This window comes from Triturus cristatus, chromosome 4_1 (assembly GCF_964204655.1).
Source record: "Triturus cristatus chromosome 4_1, aTriCri1.1, whole genome shotgun sequence".
Taxonomy (NCBI): Eukaryota; Metazoa; Chordata; class Amphibia; order Caudata; family Salamandridae; genus Triturus; species Triturus cristatus.
Window position 1 is genome coordinate 802,931,605 of NC_140585.1, and position 23,088 is coordinate 802,954,692.

Sequence of the window (23,088 nt, forward strand, 5' to 3'; positions counted from 1 at the left end):
CGCACAAAAGGTAAGGCTGTGCACAAGCGCACTCTATCCAGATGGATCATCTTGTGCATCAAAATCTGCTACGCCCTTGCTGGTAAGGCACCACCTGAGGGTATTAGAGCTCATTCTACTAGAGCCAAGTCTTCCACCTCTGCTCCGGCCAGAGGTGTTCCTGTACTGGACATTTGTAAGGTAGCAACTTTGGCCTCCCTCCACACTTTTGCATCACATTATTGCTTGGACTCCGAAGTGAGGAGGGAGGGTCACTTTGCACGCTCTGTCTTGCAGGACTTTTTGGTATAGAAGGGTGGACACCCTCCTCCGGGAGCGGGACTGCTGTGGAAATCTATTCATAAGGTGAGGAATCCACAGGCAGATATATCCATCAGAAGAACGAGTTACTTACCTTTGATAACGCTTTTTCTGGTGGATACAGTATCTGCCTGTTGATTCCTCACTGACCCACCCTCCTCCCCGTTGTCCACCTTTGTATACCTTAAAGGATGCCTTGTTTGACATGTTGTTTTACGTTGTATCTTCTTTCTATCTGGTACATTTATAGGAAATGCTTATGTTCTTTAGCTTTCCTCTTTGATTTTGTACTATGTATATTTGTTCAAATGTTGTGTACTGTGTATACTTTGAATCTGTTGCCGGTCCATCTGTTCGCCTCGGAGGCACAGAAAAAATGGGTGGAACTGACATCATCATGCCGACGAGGCTCTCTTATGGCTCCGGTGACGTCATGTGGAGTCGCGAGCGGAGCCGGCGTCCTCGTCGGCGTGGAGAGCTAGGAAAAAATTCCGCAGAATGCTGGTGCAGGGGATATTCATCAGGTGAGGAATCCACAGGCAGATACTGTATCCACCAGAAAAAGCGTTACCGAAGGTAAGTAACTTGTTCTTCTTCCTTAGAAGCCTGGAGATTCTCTTTTGTAAAATGCCCATGCATCCGACTTATATAGAATGTCTTAGCATTATTATGAGAAAAACAGGCCTCATGGCCTGTGATGTAAGGTGTGATAAAGGAACGTGAACGTCTTCTGCACATTTACCCAAATACACTGTGCTTAATAAACCAGACAATTAACCATTAATACACACACACACACACACACACACACTCTCTCTCCTCTCCTCTTTCTCCTCAGTTATTGTCAGCCAGTGTCACTCTGTCCAGATCTTTGCCTTAAGATACCAGACCAGAATTGAGCTAATACATGTATAATGACTGTCTGATCTGGACATATTCGTCCACTACCTGGTCATAGGACAGAAGCCTTCTGCAAAATTAATTTATGCATACTACTAGATACGGGAACTTTAGTGACAGCAAACTGTGCTGCAGCAAGAAGCAGCAGCTAAGATAATAAAGAACCTTTGTCAGTTGCAAGGTGCCCTGGGCCATTTCCAGTTCACAACAGGAATTAAGTTTATTTTAAATTGTTGTGCTGTTTCTGAGGGATTTGGGAATTATTTGAGGACCCCTAAGCACTGCCTTTTACCTAACATGTTAGTATAGTTTAGTTTTTTAAAGGCCGTGTGGGGCTGTGTTCCTACCGGGTATTTATGACAGTTGTTCAAGACACTTTACCTTTGTATTCTGTATTGTGTGCACTGTTATAGTGCATTTTCTATCTTGAGGTAAAGAACAAGCGCAGCTCAATATGTTGCCATTAAATGTGGTCACAATGTTTTGCACAGGGAATGTTGCCAAGTGTCAAGGTTAATTTAGGCACCATAAGTTCCTATGTTTTTTTGACATGGAAATGGTAGGAATGAAAGTTGAACTTTGTTATCCTGGGCAGTGTCACTATCAGCGTGCAGGCTCGCATCAGATTCATGCACCTGTTTTTGCTGAAACTGCACCATTTGCCCCACACACTGGGGGACTACTACCTGTATTATCCACAGCTAATAGACTAATTCACACTCTTGAAGTTAGTCTTTGTACTAAAAGCAGTACAGCTTCTCCAAAACCATCTTATTAATCTCTTTCCATGGTGCATGAATACTGAACATTTTATGTTACGGCCTTTTCTGGAGGAAGGGATTCAGCTCTTAAAGGTATACGTTTTAGACCATCCCAATGTAAACCTAAGAACAGGAGTGCTGAGGGGAGTTTTTATGGAAGGACATAGATTCTCAGGCATCTCTATGTATTTTGTTGCCACAATCCTCTCACATAAACCTTTAGATACAAATCTGTTCTAGATTGAGACATTACTGAGAGATCCGCTGCAAACTTGCTAACCACTACGCAGCACAGCAACATGCAGTGCACAGTGAGCTGAAGCCATATGAGTTAAGCCATGCTTCCAAAATGGGAGTGGAAGTAGGTTGTAGGGGTCCAGGGACCTTGCAAATCTCCAACTACATACTATGTGGCCAAGCATGGATCAGGTGGGTCATACTGTGAGCATCGATCATAGACGTGCTTAGCGGGAGGAGCTGCATTTATACTCTTTGACACCACAGAGCACCAAACCAGTAAAAGGGAAGTGTAATTCAGTATTTTCTGGTCCCTACCAAATAAACGAATATTCCCTTTGGTGGTGTTTTATCGGTTATAATGAGTTTTAATTGAAAAAAAAAACGGAAAGGTTAATCATATTGAAATAATGCATTTTTTATGTATAAATGAATGCTAAAGCGATCAAAAGCAGAAAAAATGTGAAGCACATGACATCTTCTCCAGCACCTCTTGCTCACTGACACCCATAAACTTTAAATTGCACATGCTACAACACACCAGCATTCAACTCAATTTGACCACCAATACACAATTCTCTGCCACCAACTTCACAATCATACTCTGAGTCATCCCCATCCTACTACAAAGACCCCACCAAATATCTAATAAACCTGTTCAAACAGGACAATTACTCCCAAGTAAGTCACAATGTCAACACATTCTGTTCATCTATTCTGCTTACTAACTCATCGTTTTCACAGACAAGTTGAAGTTATCTTGTTTAACATTCAGGATACATCAACTGAGACCATGAATGGGTGATAGGTAGAAGCTGTCCTTAAATCTCCCTTTTCTCAATAAAACGTATGCTACTTACAGTGTCTGCTCATGAATGCTTATTTATTGAGCACAAAATTGCAACATTCTTTCATTTACTTCTGGCAACAGAGCAGGACATGTTATTCCTCACATGTATGTGGTTGAGAAAAGATATGGCACAAATATTTCACAATGCTATACCTCACTGATAGTGAGCCATTACCCGCAACCACAAAGCGAAGAAAGAAGGCGGAAAGACTTGTCAAGGACACAATAACAGTTAACCAAGAAAGATGATGTGACGGCAGAAGGCTGTGAATCCTTTCTTACTAAAGGCAACCTCTGCCCTACTTTCGCCTGCAGCTTCCTCCTGTTCTACAGACCTCCACCTTACAATGAAGTCTTCACAGATCCATTCTTGTGCACAATATTAGACCTGTGAATCAAACTTTTTAATCTGTGTATTCCTGAGAATTTAAATATGTGAATCAACAAGTCAAACAGGCCTCAACCACATACCATCATATAAACTTTGACGCACAACCTGCAACATACTAGATGAAATTTTCTTCAGTTCAGGACTAATCACTATTAACAAACACTCCAGTGACATGAACGATGATCACGTCATTTCCTCTTCACTCGGGAGCCTGCAAAAAATATCAACAGAATTTCACCACAGTGCAACATCATTAAGACTTTGGAATAAATTAAACAAAACTAAGCAAAAATAAAAAAAGTTAATTGGACGAATCAAGAGTTAAAACAGATAAAAAGGCAAATCTCAACATTTTAATTGACCTGGTATAAATCCAACAACGCTTGCAATAAAATCTAATCACACTGCCACAACAGAATATACTCGTCATATATAAAAATGCCAAACAAACCACTGATCTAGCAGATCTAAAAGGATCTAAAAGGACAAATACCCTTTCAAGGAAGCCAGCTGTCCCACTACATGCCCCCCCCCTCACAAGGAAATTCCAGCGCTCATTGAAGCGTAACTTGCCCTGCTACGGTATTTACCATCCTGCTGCATGTTGGTTGCTGTGGTCTCACATTTGATCACAGCTGCTTCGAGTTAACAGGGTCAGCTCTCCCCCCCCCCCCCCCCCCCCCCCATTAAAGGAAGGGCCGAAGAACTATCTGAGGAGGGAGAAGGTACAAGATGGTGGTGAACGGCATCTGAGGAAGGCTAAGAAAGCGGCCGCTGAACACTAGCTATCGGATCCCATTCCGTTAGACAGCGCCTTATTCACTGCTTGCACTGCGCGTGCGGAGGCTTCGTCTCCAATCACCAGTACTGTTCAGGCATGGCAGCGTATTGTTGCTGTAGTCGCCTTTGCTTCCCTCGACATATCACCCGAAAATGCCAGTCCTTCAGGAAGGAATATTTAAGAAAACCCTAGCTAAATATGGGATTAGGATTCGGGGAGACCTTTCCGAACCTCGCAACAACTCTTCTCCGCGCGACCCCCCTCCCCCCATGGACATCTTTTTATATATCCGATTGCGGCAGGGATTCAAAGAACATACTCCTTCCTTCCCCCGAGAGCCTCTGGAGGTCGCCACGCTTCGTCTAATATTGGCCAGTGACGCAGCATCTCATCTAGTTTCCTCCCTTTACCATTCTCTATACACTACTCAGTTCACCTCTCAAAATACTTCCAGGGATAAATGGTCTGCAGAACTGGAGCTAGCTATTACTGAGGAGCAGTGGACCTATTGCTGCAAGTAAACGGAACACAGCACGTCCAGTTGCCGCTTCCGGATTCTACATTACAAATACTTACACCGCACATATTATACACCAGCTAAACTCCATTGCTTTAAGTTGCAGGATGATGATCGGTGCAACCGATGTGGGGCTACAGGGACTGATTTCCTTCACCTGGCGTGGGACTGCACTGCTGTGCATTAGTATTGGCTCCAGGTATTGGAAGCACTGGAACAGATGACATTGCTACGCCTCCCGCATACTCCCCTTTTCTCTCTTCTTGGTTGTACTGCAACCATAGCAGTGAAACACAGAAAATGTGTTTCATTTAGTCTCCTTCTCGCCAAACGGCGCATTGCGTGCCGATGGGGACGGGCACCTAAATTTAAGGAACGGATTTGGGACATGGTATTCTGGCAGGACCAAATGTACTTGTTTGCTGACCTGCTCCCACTAACCTCCCGCCCTCGGGACAATTGGGGACCCCTCACAACATATCTGCTTACACACCCTATTGCTAGCTTCGACAACACACAGACTGACACGGTGGCACCCCCTTGAGCCCTCATATCCTCTACAAGCTGCTACTAGACCCAGCTCCCCCCCCTCTCCTGAACTCGTCCTACGATTGAATGCTGCTATTATGTGAAATACATGGTTCTTCTCATTATGATGCCTCTGACGACTCGGTGTATGGTTTACTTGCTCACTGTGTTTTATTGGCCCTCAGACCTACTTTGCTGGTTTATTGTACTCGTTCCATCTGTACAGTTGTAATGATACCCTGTCTGCCTGCTTTGTATTTTGTAAAAGTATAAATAAATAAAAATTATAATAAAAAATAAAAAGGCTTAGAAAGCTGAAAGGCTTTACGCTGCCCCATGAAAGTGAATAAAGGGTTCCTGAAGACATCCCCGCTGTGTCCTTGGTCTACTTTTAATTAAGTGGTCTTCTTCGCTACATTACCGTGTCTGTCAGGAGCATGTTACAAGGACCCGTCCAGTGAAGAGTCATGGGTTTTAGCTGGCAACAAACTTTGTGTGAATTAAGTGATTTATTATCCCGGGACCGCCACGAGAACAGGCCATGCAAGCGGCTGCTGCCAGGAGGCAGCCTATGACTTCACGGGGGGGGGGAGGGCTCATTGTAGTCTCTCTCCACGGCACCTGCCACTACATGGGCCCCCCCCCCCCCCTCACAAGGCAATTCCAGCGCTCATTGGAAGTGTAACTTACCCTGCTACGGTATTTACTATCCTGCTGCATGCTGGTAGCTGTGGTCTCACATTTGACCACAGCTGCTTCGAGTTAACAGGGTCAGCTGTTCCCCCATTAAAGGAAGGGCCGAAGAACTAACTGAGGAGGGAGAAGGTGCAAGCTGGTGGTGAACGGCGTCTGAGGAAGGCTAAGAAAGCCGAAATGCATTACGCTGCGCCATGAAAGTGAATATAGGGTTCCTGAAGAAATCCCCGCTGTGTACTTGGTCTACTTTTAATGAAGTGGTCTTCTTGGATATATATTTCCTTTGCAGGCCTAGAAAAAAGCTTAATTTCTATAGATCCCACAGTTCATGGAGGAAAACCAGCTAATGTTCAACCACAAAACAGTATTCTGTCCTGGAAGAGACACCGAATCATCTCTAATTGTGATTTAGGAGGAGGAGTTAAAAACAGTCCATAAGAACTGTCAATTTGCATTACTACTGCTGGATTTTTCCGCAGCTTGTGACCCAGTACACCGTTGCGCCCTAGTTCTTTTTTTTTTTTTTTATTCTTTTTTATTATCCATAAAAATAAACATAACACTTGCTTCAGAATCATTGCAGCATGCGTAACATTTATAAATGCATTGAGGACAGAGCATTTTAAAGCCTCCCATTATCCTTCCCTCCCGTAAAATAAATGGGCCTCAACCGAAAATCACCTAGCAGTATAGTGAGCGTTTGGTAGATTTGCCGTATTTTGTGGGCCCCCAGATCACCCATCAACAACCGATCCTTCAACGGGTGAAACTCGGGTAAAGATGTGAGGTGTTGTATCAGGGGGGACAGGGCATGGCGGAGATGCAAGTATGTATGGAACTGTGATTTGTGAAGATCGAAATCTGCCTGCAACATCTGGAAGGACTTAAGCGTGGATCCCTGCATAATATCTCCGAGAGTGGATATGCCGATATCGTCCACCCACGAAATCCCTCTAGTGACGAGACAGGCCGGAGGTGAGATCCCTGCCAGAGGGGAGTAGCCCCGGTCAGCGTAACATTTACCATATCTTAACGTTCTAGATTTAAAATCCCATTGTGGATTTCAGAGACTAAGGCAAGTTGCTGAGAGAAGAGAAAGCTTGTAAATGACTTATTGGCTATGATGATTCAAGTCATAATTGTGGTTCTTTCTACAGGCGTGAAAAATTAGTACTTTCACACCTCTATCAGATCCCCACCCTGAAGAGTCACAAGAATCATATTAATCCATAATAATTACAATTGAAGATGTTTTCATTCATTTATATTGGTGTACTCAATGACAACAGTGACACATTCTACCAATCTCTGGAGAGTCTATTTCTTTCTATATGAGGATAATTGACTCTGCTGCTTTGCTCTAAACTAACCAACAAATTCAACTTAACAAAGTATTCAGCAAGCATTAGCATAGCCAATAGGTCTCGCCTTCGGGACCTTATAAGTGTTTAGCCATGCAATGGTTGATGTTGTAGAACCAAGGATATTGTGCTGCATAACTAAATATTTATAAGGGCCCAAATGCGAGACCTATTGGCTATGTTTTTCAATAGTGAAGGCAGTAATCCTTGTTATTGGCAGGGTGAATGTGCACACTGAGCATCATTTGCTGCTGCTTTTGGGGCAGTCCTGACCTGGTTGCATCTTTTTGTTATTATGGTGTGGAGAAGGGTTTACATTACTTATCAGGTGACATTTGTGTCAGAGGGTGGCGCTCTGTGTCACATGACACCAAGTACTATAATGTGACCTATCCGTAGCTGCTTCCTGTTGTGCGCTTCATGTGAACTGTAACACCGTGAATCCTGACTTGTTAATCCTAAATACTTGAATTTCTGTCGCCCTTCATTTCTTTCAACTTTCCCTTTAGAGTTATTTATTTCTGAATGGTGAGAATTTCTATGACGTACAGATAAGCCAGAGAGAAACACCACGGAGGCTGTAGTTACTAGCAGTACATGATTGCGATAATTGGAAACAAAATCTATAGGGGCAGGAAAATGTATTTGGATATAATGACCCGCCACCCATGTATACTGTTTATTCTCGCTTCAGATTGGGGATTCTACCAATGGACCAGCACTCCAGGCTGTGACAAGGTGTTGTTGCCACATCTGGTCAGTGCCAGATTGACACCAGAACAATAGAAATATTTGCCCATGAGGTATTTCTTACATCAGCTAATTAAACACTATAAAGCACTATAGCACGGCCACTAGAATTAAGTGGCAGTGAAGAATAGGGTTGACATAATTATGCAGCAAGGAAAGTCGAATATGTAACCTAATGTGGCACAATATGTAGCATTAATATTTCAGTTTTTTGACAGTTTAACAACTACTAATAGTGTATGAGCAAAGCCGCACCTCATTAGTACCAGTTTAACACCTGAATGGAGCAATCGTCAACTGAAAGCTGACCAGTTAACCCTTGCAGAGGGTTTGCCACTTCGCCGAACCACATATGACCCCTTTTGTTTAGAAAGTGTCTATACTTGTCTATGAATAACCTTGTCTACACTGTATGCTACAAAGTGTGAAGGGTACAATGGGAACGGTACACAACACAGAAGGCGTACCTAATGAAGGTAAGAGCCGTGGGTTAGAGGGAGCCAAATCTGGCAAACCTTTAATGCAGTTTTGAGCTTAGCAACAGTTTCTGAAAGGAAGATTCTAGAGTCCTCACTGTGAGTAATGCCGAGCGCGGACTTCGGAGGCACAATCAGTGTTTATTTATTCAACGGTAGCTGCCTTCCATTCAAAAGACTGATCGTGACGGATTGTGCATAGTTTGTACATTACAGTACGTGTCAAGTGTGTGCGTGGTGTGCACACTACAGAATGTGTCAACAGTGCGCCTATGACTACCGATGTTGTTGACACGTTGTAGTTGTGGAACAGCTGCAGGCTTGCATTTAAAACAGAATTATTGTATTTTTTGGTGGTCGGTGCCCCTCCTCACATGCCTGACATACTCCGATTGCTACCGATCACAGCTGTGAGGAAATGAGGCGCCCTCCCTTGTTCACCTCACAGCACTGCGCCTGCTCCTGTAGCATACGAGTTAGCGCCAAGAGGAGTAAAGAGGAGCTAGACATCCAGGGGAGTTTCAGTACGCTGAGAAAGCGTGTGACCGGGGACAGAGGAGAGGTACACATAGGAATAGGTGTGTGGCTCTGGCGGTGTATAGAGTCGGAGGCTGCAAGTGAGTGTTACAAAGCTCGGAGGGTGCACGTCGAAGCACTGCCCTCTGTGGGGTCTGCATGTGAAACAGCTGGGAGACACGATCAGTGTTTATTGATTCAACGGTAGCTGCCTTTCATTCAGAAGACTGAGCATGACGGATTGTGCGTAGTTTGTACATTACAGGACAGGTTTAAACAAGCATCGGCATACAAATAGAACATGGTGACCAGTACGGGAATGTTTGCTCTCCCCCACGCCCCAGTGACACACTCAGGAGTGACACACTCAGGAGTGACACACTCGGGAGTGACACACTCGGGAGTGACACACTCGGGAGTGACACACTCGGGAGTGACACACTCGGGAGTGACACACCCAGGAGTGATACATCCAGGAGTGATAACCTCAGGAGAGACACACAGGACTGACAAACTAATAGTGACACACCCAGGAGTAACACAATCTGGAGTGTAAGTACAGGGGACCCTGTCCCTGCCGGCTGGACTCATTAAGATGTGGCCTAACTGTTTAGAGCGAATGACCTCGAAGCTGGGTTACCAGGTTCGAGTCTCTGCGGCTCAACCTCTTGTGATTCTGGGCAAATCACTTCATCTCCCAACGCCTAACAAAACATGGATGTGCCCATCTGGAACAGCTGGTGCTTGTGTAAAACGCCATGATGCCTCCGGGTCGTGTTCGAGCTATATAAAACTGCAAGACAAAAAACACGGCTCTGCGGATCTTACACGCCCTCACACATGCACTCACTATCACGTGCCTCAGAGGTACTCTCGTGCTTGTGGGGGATGCACTCTCTCCCCTCCATAAAAGCCTCTCTCTCCCAGAAGATTCACGCACTTCCTGCTGGTTGGCAAAGAGTGAGACACAAGCTCTCACGTGACAAGGTCGGGGTATAGCGCCCACCAAGCGCATCTCGGGTTTAAACAAGCATTGGCATACAAATAGAACACGGTGACCAGTACAGGGTTGTTTGCTGTCCCCCACGCTCCAGTGACACGCTCAGGAGTGAGACCCTCAGTAATGACACACCCAGTAGCATACATGCCAACATTTCAGAAGAGCAAGTGGGAGTTTTTTTTTTTTTTTAAATCGGGAAAATGGGGCCTTGATTCGGGTTGCTGTCATGTATGGACTTTGGAAGTGTGCTGCTGCAGGATCGGACATTTGAAACGTAAATGGACGTTTTTTTCTTACCTTTCAGAAGCATGGAGCGCAATGGCAGGCAGAGAGATGCAAGTGTTGTGCACTGGCCTGGCAGGTTGCTGGCAGTGCATACAGCCCCCCATCCTCCGTGTGTGGTAGCCCGGGATGAAACCGCTTCCCGGGCACACACACAGCTGCCCCCGAGTACTTCACAGGTCTTTTAAAGACCATTCGCTTGTTAATGAGGCTTTGTAGGTTTTTCACCCCTTCTAGAGACCCTGCATCGCCACTCTGACTATTGCTGGAAGAATTAGCACGTTGCACAAAACCAAGCCCTGTCTGCTGAAACCCCGAGGAATCGGGTTTTTGCTTGCAGGAATCGGGAGGCGGGAGACTAGCCTTGAAATCGGTAGTCTCCCGCCTGAATCGGGAGGGTTGGCATGTCTGCAGTAGTGATACATACAGGAGTGATAACCTCAGGAGAGACACACAGGACTGACAAACTTAAGAGTGACACGCCCAGGAGTGACACGCCCAGGAGTGACACACTCAGGAGTGTAAGTACAGGGGCCCCTGTCCCGGCAGGCTGGACTCATTAAGATGTGGCCTAACGGTTAGAGCATAGGACCTCGAAGCTGGGTAACCAGGTTCGAGTCTCTGCGGCTCAACCTCTTGTGATTCTGGGCAAATCACTTCATCTCCCCGCGCCTAACAAAACATGGATGTGGCCGTCTGGAACAGCTGGTGCTCCTGTAAAGCACCCTGATACCTCCAGGTTGAATTCGAGCTATATAAAACTGCGAGACAAAAAACACGGCTCTGCGGATCTAACACGCCCGGAAATAGCTTGTACTGTCACAGCGCAAGGAAGCTAGAGATGTTTAGGAACGACTGCTGTGGCACAAAATGCCATGAAGGTGCTTGTATGTGGCATAGAAGGACTCCCTGCAGATAAATCACGGATTACAGTGACATAGCGCGTGACAGTAAGAAAATAACAAGCGCTCGCCATGACTTTTTCGTCGCCTTTTTCTGCCATCCCACTTGGACGGCCTCGCCTGCTAAAAGGTTTCTTGTCTTTATGGGGCCATGTGTTTGGCCCCATAAAGAAGATAAGAAACCTTTCAAGCCAGCAGGAAGTCAGACGAGTCAGTTCAACTGGGACGGCTCAAAAAGAGAAAAGTGTATGTCACTGGAAGCTCTTTTCCAATGGCTGGCCACCGTTTAGCATAAACGGTGACGCCAGCCAATGGAAAAGAGGGGCGTGGCTTAAACCCCGCTAGTGAAAGCTGCCCAAAAACATAAAATCTCGCCACCGAGACTGCGCATGTCTGCGCAGCCTACACTAGCCAAGTCCTAAAAATGAAGACTATCATCTACTGTGCTTACCGATTTTGCTGTAAATCCTGTAAACCAAAGTTAAAAAGGTAATTCAAAACTTAGCCCTAGCAGCGATGGAGCTTGAGAACGTAGATGAAAGGGGTGTTGGGATGGCTGAAGGTGCTGATGAGGGAACAAATCAGCATCTGAATTTTTAGAAGACACTATTGAGACTAAATCAATATGATCTCAAATAAGCATGCATTTTGCACAGTAAACACCAGAGAAAATACCTATCTGGGTGACATTCTCACATTCATTCCCAATGATAGTTGACCACACATCCCGCACATTTAGTGTCCAGACCTTAAGGACATGTCCAGGGTAGGAAACAATGGGGGGGGTTGACGGAGGGGAATAAGGGTGATATTCTGTGCACGCTAGATAGTGAATCGGTAGAATTGATGATCGGGGGGAAACTAATAGACTTACATGTTGCACCGATCTCCCAAACAGTGGCGTAACAGCAGTCCCCTCAGCGCGGGGAGGGACTGAGCTCCAGGGCCCCCAACCCCCCCTCAGACACTGTGTTCCGGTGGCAGCTGAGAGCTTGGGATGTGGATGTGAGCTCTTGACTGCGTCAGGAGCGTGGGGACCCCTTGCATGCACTTTGAGGGGGGCTCCCTTGAGTTTTGTTACACCACTGCTCCCACGTCATTGCTGAAAGTGCTCAATAGTGGTGGAAAAAGAATAGCACAATCTTTCGTTCTCTGCCACACTCTGGCCTCATGTAGTTATTGCAACCAAGATGCAATAGTTTGAGTTGCCTAGCAGCAGAAAGGTGTATTGGGTTAGGCTAAAGTAAAATATTACAAACATGTCATTCATGCTGTCTACAAGCCAAACAAACTAAGGCTTAAGTTGCAGAAAAGACCTGGATGAAATGAGTCAAATAGGAAATGCTTTATTTTGTCAGTAGTTTGAATAATACATGAAAACAAGACTTTTTAAAGTGGCCAGAAAGCACACTGAGGTTTGTGATCATTGCTGTTGGTGAACAGACTTTACTGATTTACTTTGATATTCATCTCGCTAGGTATTTAAAAACCCTTAACAACCAATTATTAATTTATTCTAAGCAAACAGACATGTTATATGTATTGCCACTGTCAATTAAAACAGCTAATCATAACTTAAATAAGTTTATCGTGGTTAAAAAAAAAAATCACTATCACAATCTTCATTACAATCAACAGGTAAAAACAGATTTTAAAAAACAAAATACAAATGACCTAAGATGCAGATATGTGAGTTCACAGTCAAAGTGCAATATACAAACAATGCAGAGTTGTGTGCCTTACTAAATATGTTCTTCTCATCACAGCAGATGTTTGTCTAGCTTACAGGAATTTGAAAAGTGCATCGTTCAGAAGTTCAAGATTACTAAGGGCCAATTCCAGTCAAATCTTTGGTGCAAAGTGAAACTTTTCAAATGGCCTGTTGTAGACAGTGTCTATATTTGCATTGTAATTATATCTGTTTTATAAATAGATTCCTTCCTTATCTTCGATTTTTACTTCTCTTTCCACTACTGTGTTTGTCATGCGTTCTAATGACTGAATTGCTGACCTTTGAACTTACAGATCTGGGGTCTCATCTTAGCTACAGCAGTCCACCACAAGATCCTCATTATTCTTCCACTTGAGAACATAGTTGCGAATGGTGATACACAACTTTGAAGGGGGATCAGATTTTGCATGTCTCATGATCTTTGAACATCCTGCTTCTGACTCTTTTTTACTGCTTTGTACCACGTGTTTTACGCTGTTATTGTCACAGTAGTACTGGCTTAACAATCTGCTGCCATACTGCAGTACTTTCTATGAATAAATCTCTTGCAAGAGATGTTCCCTTCTTTCTGCCTTTGTGTTTACACATGGACTTCATCCAATGATAATTATTCTAGCTCAATGTTTAACTTGCATGAAAATAAAAATGTATCTCTTAGTTAATTTTATCAAGGATGCTAGCTGTATTTTGTTTTCGAGCATACAAATGAAGAGGGAAAGAAAAATTAAGGTAGAGAATCAGTATAGGTACATAGCTTATGAAAATCAAAGGAATGGTTAAGATACCTTGCCGTTTGCATACTGTTGGAGAGTAAGCAATATGAGTCCATGTCTGGAGGCCACTGTGAACAAAGGGAAAAGCGAGGGTAAGCAAGTAAGATGACTCTTGTGAGTCAATGTAGTTTCCTTCTTTACTGTTATAACCTTGCTCCATGCTACTCTGACTCTTACTGATCTATTCTTCCTGTATGCAGACAAGTAATATACTTGTTGAACTTTACTTTAGGACATTATGATTTAATTCCAAGTGCGTCATTATTTGCTGTATCCAGTAAATAACGATACAAAGAGTTTAATTATTCACCATGTGGTATTTTCCAGTTTCACACATCAAATGGTAATAATGTGATACCGCGAGATTTCCCCTTCTGATGCCCCCTGCCCCAAGGACTCCATAGGAATTCCTAACATCTAGGTTCTTGTTGTGGTGTTTGTAATGCGAAAAGGAACAAAGTGGGGAGTAGAGAGGTACCACTCAAAAGAGTAGTGGAGGTGGATACATCCTCCCAATCATAAGTTCATAAACACAGTGATCCACCCACAGATAGGTCTGATATGTCAGAATCGCCCACATGAAATATGTATCCCATATACATGGTGGAGAATACACTCAATTTGTTAAAATACCCCTCACACACCAAAAGGGCCCTTGGTGTCATGCTTCATCATAGGGGTCTTCCCGCCCCTCTACGGGACGGGGCGTGCTACTACCTACGTTTGCGTGGGAGCACTGATCTTAATGAGATGACTATGTGTGATGCGAGGGCGTGAGAGGAAGGGTCAGGAGTGAATAGACAAGTGAATTTAAAAAATACCTGGCTCTGTGGTCTAGAAACTTTTAATATACCGTTGAGCTGGTATTAATAAAAGGGTGAAGGGGAGGAGGTGTGGATGCCTCAATGAGCTGTGCCTCGTATATGTGTCGACATGTTTCGAAGCTCCCCAAGCTGCTTCTTCAGGACCTTAAGGATCCCTTCCTAAGAACTCACTGTGATGTGTACTTAAAAAAAGGTGTAACAGGAAGTGAATAACCTCCTAAGGTAAGTAAAGCCTAAATAGGTCTTGTATGGTCCATAAACTTGTTATAGAGAAATTTAATGACCTTATGAGCTTGTAGACCGAGTGGTAGGAGTGCCAAAGTTAGCTATACCCCAAAGGAACAATGTCCTGCCACGATAACCAGCCCGGTCAGCTCCGTCGGTCGGTTGTAATGCTTCATCGGACTTCCTTTGCAAATTTTGCAATATTTTTATTTGCAGAAGGTACTCTTCTCTTTTGAGTCTTTCAGTTGTTTTCTTTGTGTTTCAGATGTCTAAAACTGAACACTATACTACATTGTTTATCTTTTTTTCTCTATTGTTCTTTTGGGAAACCCAGCACAGCTATCTTGGCATATGTCTGTCCTATTATTAGTAATGAAAGGATTTGTGGCTTGAGTTTCTTTTTAACATTTTGTTTTAACGGTTTCCATGCTTAATCCTGTTTTTGTTTTCTCAAGGGAAAGTTTGTCAGACAACTCTGTGTAATTTATTTTGTAAAACTTTAACATTTTGCAGGGCGAAGATGAAGCTATGTTTGTGGAGTACAGAAAACAACTGAAATTGCTGTTGGACAGAGTCGCTCAGGTCTCCCCAGAGCTGTTGTTGACTTCTGTTCAGAGAGTATTTAACACTACAGTTCAGTAAGTTGAGAGTTTTGCTTTTTTTGGGGGTGGGGGTAGTTGATCTTTTCTTTGTTGCATTGAATATGCTAGGTGCAGACAGAACAGTGGGAATTCATTATTGTTTTGCACTTGTAACCATGTTGATCTATAGGATTCTAATGTGTTTAATGTTGTAAACATTCTTCAGTATGTTCAGAGAAAGAAAGAACTATATATATTTATGCTAACGTTCCTCTCTTGTAGATGTTGTTTGGTCTATGTGCATATCTTGGTGTGTGGATATACCATATGAACAGGGTTTAAGTTTTATTGGCAGCATGTAAGTATGTTGTGTTGGTTGTGTGAACATAACAATGATGTGTCCGTGTGTTAATTGTGGCTGATATGGAAATATGAGGGTGGGCAAGGTGAGTGGTATTATAGCACAATTTAATTGACCTCACACGTGAGCAAGAGGAAGGGGAGTCAGAGGCATCCATCACCCTGCAAGGAGAAATTCGTTTTAACACCTCGTCACCCTTGAGTAAGCTGGGGCTATGTCAGCACATAAAACTCACAGAATGACCGAAAGGCTGCCTTGCCATAAAAATCTGATAACCATCTGTTCAGTGGTTTCAGCGTTAAGCACAGATAAAAATCTCTTATAAGTGATCCCATTTTAAGAGTGTGAAAAATCATTTTGGGACCAATCCCCCATTATTACCTTTGAACGTTTGACAAATCTGCACCAAGTATGTTACTATGTGAGATGGACTTCTGTACATTTTCCTCGAGTTTGGTGAGGATTAGATGCTGTTACTTATTAGTGTAATTATTATGAGGCCCTAAACATTGCATTTGGTGTGTAAGTTAGCATGACTGTTGTGACCTGGATCACGGACTTCTGGTGCCACACTGGGGCCGCAAAACCCAGCCTCAGCATTCGTCAACTTTGCGCAAAATCAGCACATTTTTTATTTTACTTGGAGAGGATCCCTTTGAGGTCCCCCACCTAAACCAGGGGGTCAGGTGATGCTCCTCCAGCCATCTTATGCCTCCTTGGTTTTTATTTTTTAAGAAATGGGGACCAATTCCCTGAATCCTGAGTAGGGGTTGCAACATTTTTCTTCAAGATGTGATCAGCTGATAGGAAAACCTTCGGTCTGCGGACCTGGGTTTGGATTGTCATCTGAAATGGATGACTGGAGAAAAAGCTGACTCATACAATCAAGATAAAGTATTTTGTTTTTGTTTAATTTGGGTTCACAAATAGTCTGCGAACCTGAGTTTGTGGACTGTTTACAGATTAACGGTCCAGAACCTGATTAATAGGTCATATGAATTTCTTCCCTCTCAAGACGCTTGGAGCATCGGCTACTACATAGTACATATTATTGCAAATATTTTCTCCCTTTTGAATAATAAGGAAATTGGATTATTGTTCCTTGGCCTCTGCTCGGGTATTTGATCCGGAACTACTTTCTTATCAATAGGGTGTGACATCCCTTATGTGGAAATCAAGCCCTGATGAAGTTCCGTCCCTGGAACGAAACGACTTGGCTGAAGGCCATTTTAAGATTTTGAATTACAATAAAGAAGACAATTGGACTCATTTGGATGGATGATTTGGACTCTTTCTCTGGTGCACCTTCTTTTTTGTAAAAATCAAAACGCTAATTAAAAAAATATCTACCTTTATGTCAAGTTTGTTGTAATGAAAAATTTCTTAGCTATCGTAACGGAACGTTTCAATTCTATTAAGAACTCGGAGGCGAGGATTATGCTTTACTTTCTTTGCTTTATTTTGATAGGAGCAATTTTAAAACACTTAACCAAACCACATTTCCCAACAATCCCGGGAAATTGGTGACCAAAAAGAAACAAACAAGGGAGAAACAAATACCCAAGTCCAAGGACCAATCATAATGCTGGGGTCACCATATAGTCACTCTTCAGAATGTTGCCCATCCTCTTTCGTTACGTGAGTCACACCATTCGTCTTGTTATATCGGTCTTGTTTCCCAAAATCCGCTCCTGGAACCAAAACACAATATCAGGGCTAGAAAACCAACAGTGCCCAAAAACAAACTTCTTTGCATTCAAGCTAACAAGTCACTATATGACCGCAAACTCTAGACATTGCTTCACAAGATGTTCCAAGACTCATTGATCCATATTAGGATACAAACCACTTCAATTCATGCAATTACATCCATCAGTGTATAACAAGAGAAATTTGTAAATTTGTACTTACTCCCAATGGGCGATTGTCTTCGAAAGATTTCCACGGGTGGGATAATCCTCGCCTCTGAGTCCTTAAAGAATTGAAACTTTCCGTTACCATAGCATGGAGATTTTTTATTCTATGTCAGGATCGGAGGCTTCGGATTATGCAGGCTTAAAGCTTACTCACAACCAAATGTGCCATATCAATAATACATTTGAAATAAAACCTTTTAAAGGTTGAATCTGTGGACCAATCTGCTGCATTCATTATGTCCTCCAATGTCGCCCCAAGCGTGAACGCCTTTGAGACCATCGCTCCCCTTGCTGAATGAGCTCCAAACTGTCTTAGACTAATGCCAGCCTCCTGCATGACCCATCGCACCCAACGTGCAAAAGCCGGAGATGAAACTGCTTATGTGGTTTCCGGAGAGCAATCAAAAGCTGTCAATCCCCTGGAGGTCTAAGCTCCAAAGACATTTCTTCATACGCTTTCAAGCAGCGAACCACACACAGTTTGGGGGAGTCTGGAAACTCTGTATATTCTATCACTCTAGTGTGACATTTAGTCCTTCATCTAATGGTAAATGGCACTCCAGAGGGAGAAAAAAAAACTCTGCCCGTGATGTCCAGGGCCCTTACATCTAAAACTCTCCTGCAGGAGATAAGACAAAGGAGCATCGCTAGTTTAGCAGATAGTTCCTTTCTTGACAAGAACTAATTAAATTGCCTCGACAAAAATAAATTGAGAACTCTATTGACATCCCATAATTCCGAGTATCTTGGTTCAGGGGGAAGTGACAATCGTAGCCCCCTCAGAAGGCGACAAACAAAGGGGTGCTCCCCAACCGGTGTCCCTTGCACTGGAACATGTCCCGCTGAATTGGCGAATGAAAAAGTGTTCACCGAACGGTAGGCTAAACCCTGTTGGGCTAAACTCGCCAGGAAATTCAAAATCTGGACTACATCTGCACCCACGGGATCACAACCCCGTCACACACACCAACGACACCATTGTCGCCAGGCTGATCGATATCTCTTGATTGTACTATCCGCCCAGACTTTGGATAAGAGGCCCTCAGCAAACTCCGAAAGGGCTGGAATAGACCATCTACTCCTGTAATCATCCACGCCATAAAATGCAGGGTTCCGCTGAGCACCATCTGATGAGGAACCTGACCTGGATTGAGAAGCAACTCTGGAAAGTGGGGGAGTCGGATTGAAAAATCCCAAGAAAGTTCCAGAAGAACTGGAAACCAGACTTGCGACCTCTAAATCGGTGTGTTGAGAAAACGACCTGTGCTTGCTGCCACCTTATCTGGGCCGACACCCGGATGATAATTACAAAAGGTGGGAACGCATAAGCTTGTTCCTGCATCCAATCCTGCAGAAAAGCATCCGTGGCCACTGCTAACGGATCTTGCCTCCAGCTGATAAACCGAGGAACTTGGTGGTCCAGTCCGGAGGCGAAAAGATCCACTGAAAAAGGTCCCCCAATGGTCCTGAACCATTGAAAAATGTCTGGATGTAACTTCCACAGACTGGAATCTCTGAAGTGATGCGATTGCCAATCTGCCACCTGATTCTCCCATCCGGGAAGATACTCCGTGGTCCCTGAAATTTGATGATCTAGGCAAAACTGCCATAAGTTCGTTGCGAGATCCGAAAGCACCTTCAATCGGGTGGCCTCCCATGTGGTTTATATACCTGACTGACGAGATATTGTCCATTTTTAACAGGAGACACAAGTGAACCCGTTCCTTGGTCCAGCACCGCACTGCGAAAGACCCCGCCTAGCAGTGCCAGGCAATTGCTATGCAGAGTTTGCTCCTTTGGAGACCATGATCCTCCTGTGGAAAACTCTCCACACCTGGCGCCCCAACCTGACCTGCTGCCGTCTGACTCGATAACCAGGTCTGGGGCCAAGCCGAAAATTGCTCTCCCATTCCAGGCTTCCATGTGAGAGAGCCACCAACGAATCTCTTCCAGTGCCTCCTCTGACAGGGAAACTGGATGGGAATAAGGAAGTCCCTTTCGGAAATGTTCTGGTTTTATGCGTCCCAAGGCCCGGTAGTGCAACGGGCCAGGAAATATTGCTTGGATGGAGGCCGACAGAAGCTCCACTACACGGGCAATCCGTCGAAGTGGAACTCTCTCCTTGGTCAAAGTCCGACGCAACTCGTGGTGGATCATGGACATCTTCCGCGACGGAAGACTGAGGGTTGCCTCGGAAGAATCTATCATGAAACCCAAGAAGGTGATCTGAGCTGGAACCAACAGTGATTTCTTGGTGTTTATCACAAAACCCAGACTTTCCAGGAGATTGACTGCTTGCTGTAACTGATCCCGTAGTATTTGTGGATCTTTCGCCAAGAGAAGCATGTCGTCTAAGTACACAATGAGACGAGTTCCTCACGCTCGGAGGTACTCCACGACTGGTCTCAGCACCTTTGTGAAGCACCAAGGAGCGGAGGAGAGCCTGAAAGGAAGAGTGGTGAATTGGTACACTTGTTGGCACCAGAGAAACTGAAGGAATCTACTGTGAGGTGGAAAAATAGGTATGGCCAAGTAGGCATCTTTTAAATCCAAATGGACCATCCAGTCTACCGGATGCAGAACATCTCTTAAGAGGTGAATTCCCTCCATGTTGAAATGGCAGTATACGAGCCATTCGTTGAATTTGTGCATGTTTAAGACCAGGCGTTGCCTCCCATCCGTCTTGTCCTCCAAGAACATGTTGCTTATAAAGCCTTGTGGATGCAAGGAGGTGTGACAGACCGACAATTTCTCTAAAAGTGCGGACACTACCGCGTTGATAAATTGTGCCTCTTGGCGGGAAAATTGGATAGGCCTGGGTTGGACTGCCTGTCTGGGGTTGCCGCAAAACTCTATCTGGAAACCCTGAACCGTTTGCAACACCCAAGCATTGGTCGTGACTTTCCCACACACGCATAAATTCGGCCAGCCGGCCACCCACTTGCACTAGAGACGCGGTAGAAACACTTTCCGGTGTTAGAGGAGTTTCACCTCCTCTGAAACCACGACCTCTGAATCTTCGTCCATGGGAAGGGTAGAAGTTGTTAGACTGGGTCTGATTTTTTTTTATACTGCCTTTACCTGGAGCCTTGTCCCCTGGAGTTCTGGGGAGCCTGGCCGGTTGAGGGGCCCCTGCCTCGACCACCCCACGGAAAATCCAGGAGGAGAAAACTTTCTTGATCGAAGACTGAACCTTATCAAGCAACGTGAATGTATTCACAAACTTGCCGAGCTCCTTAATAAAAGGCTTGCCAAATAAACCTCCCTGGGCTACCGCCCCCGCTTGGGAGTCGGACAGATCCCCTAGCTTTGAAACCACTTTAATGAGGAAGGATCTTTGCCTCTCTGTCGAAAGCACACAATTGGCGTTCCCCAAGAATACTACTGCATGTTGTGCCCAACCTGACAGGGCTTCTGGGGATATAAGGGCTCCTGTGATCTTGGCATCTTCGGCCATATCCAGGATCATGGTGAGCGGACCCAGGGCATCCAGAAGTTTGTCCTGGCACGCCATCCAGGATCTATCTATACCTTTCTTGGAATCCTTAATGAACTTGGCCAAAAAGGTCGCCATTCTAGGGTCCAACTCTGGGGTCTGTGCAACTTTCCCGTCTAGGGAGGGCCACGGACATTCTGATCAAAGGCGGCTACAGGCTTCTTTTCCCATGAGAGTGCGAATTCGACTCGCCACGTAGCCGGCGACCTTCGCGGAGGGTGTCCACTCAGAAGACCTGGGATGAAAAAATAGGTTTGGTGTCTAACATGTCTGAGTTACCCCCGTCCCTTGAGGTTCTATAGGACCAGGATCTGCCGCCGGGCGCCATGGTCTAGAAGGCCCGGGCTCCTCGTCAGTGTCCCCTTGGGTATCATCCCCAAAACCTTGTACCGGACTGGCGGGGCTAGGCAAAACCAGGGGGGGGGTCTAAGGGGGTTGCCCCAGAGTTGTTCTGGGCCATGAAGGATTCCCTCAAGCGCTTAATCGCGTCTTTATCCACTCCGTCCATCCTGGGACGTTTGACTGGCACTGGATCCTCCCCTTGTGCACCATGTGAGTTGCCCGGGCATTCGGAGCCGGCTGGGCCCACCGAGCACACTCACGCAAAATTGTTGCCATGACATCCTCAACTGCCCTGTAAATTGACACATCAACCGCGTCGTCAAATTCGTCATCCTAGGGAAGCTGCGCTAGGGAATCCTCTTCCCACTACATGTCTGCCTGCTCTGACATGGCTAACAGAGTATCAAGCTGGACAATCGGTCCCTGGACTCTGCCCACTGGGTCAATACTGCACCAGATGGATACCTCCGCAGTTATGCTGACTGCTTTATAGTTGCTGGGGACCAGCCAAATTTATCACAAGGGAAAAGCCCCCAAAAATAATATTGAAGGGGTCAGCGCCCCCGGGACACTTGCCTGCGTGAATCAGCTAAACTTAAAAATGCCCCTTGACAGGCCTAAACAATCGCCCTGGGAGCGTGTCCCTGCAGGCCAGCCTTAAGCCTGTCACAAAGCAGAGAAAAAATACACCCTGCGGGCGTCTCTCACTCACACCGACCCAGAGCTTTCCCTCTGAGTGTCAGCCCAATTTTTTAGGCTATAGTGCTGTACAGACCCTCGTGCACAAGGTCGTCACTCTCCAGGGATTGGCGGAGGCCACAGGCAACGGCGGGCATATTCTGGAACTGACAGAATCCAAATCTGCGCGCCGTTGCCAGTGAGGAAACAAGGAACGCTCTCACCACAGTGCCCCTAGCGGTCGGAGGTCCAGACCGCACTCTGCCGCACCGACAGGAAGCCGGTCGTCGCGTAGGGCCAAGGAGTGGACCCGCAAGGCCAAAAAAGCAGTAAGGCACTTCAGTCCAACGCGCTTGCCTTCTATATTTCACCTCACACAGTCGTGTAGGGCCGTAAACAGTCCTGCGACCCCCAACGAGCATTAACAATAATGCAATACCAAATAACAAAATACACTGTACCCAAAGACAAAGACGGGGAATAAACCTCGCAGTCACTGGAGACCACACAATCTTAGTCAGATAACTGTGATGGAAAAATAAGAACACTCTTAGTCAGATAACTGTGATGGAAAAATAAGAACACTCATCTGATGGCTGCGAGCAGCAGAGAAAGAGGATGGGCAATGTTCTGAAGAGGGACTATATGGTGGACACAGCGTTAGGATTGGTCCTTGGACTTCGGAATATGTTTGTCCCTTGATTGTTTCTTTTTGATCACCAATTTCCAGGGATTGTTGCGAAATGTGGTTTGGTTAAGTGTTTTAAAATGGCTGCTATCCAAATGAAGTAAAGAAAGTAAAGCATAATTCGAAGCCTCTGGTCCTGACATAGACTTCCATTCAGCAGCTTTCTCTGTAGTACAGAGCAAAGATGCCTATTGGAGTTAAAATGGGGAAATATGAATGTTTGA

The 23,088-nt window shown here is 45.0% G+C and overlaps 1 protein-coding gene across 2 annotated transcripts in view; it reads left to right on the forward strand.

The window, feature by feature from the left end:
- The window catches only part of XPOT (exportin for tRNA), a 464,061-nt gene that overhangs the window by 202,288 nt on the left and 238,685 nt on the right, over window positions 1-23,088 (forward strand). For both annotated transcript variants that reach the window (XM_085653409.1, XM_085653408.1), the window contains one exon: window positions 15,316-15,440. In XM_085653409.1, the coding sequence (XP_085509535.1) occupies window positions 15,316-15,440 (125 nt within the window). The remainder of the gene's footprint in view (window positions 1-15,315; window positions 15,441-23,088) is intronic.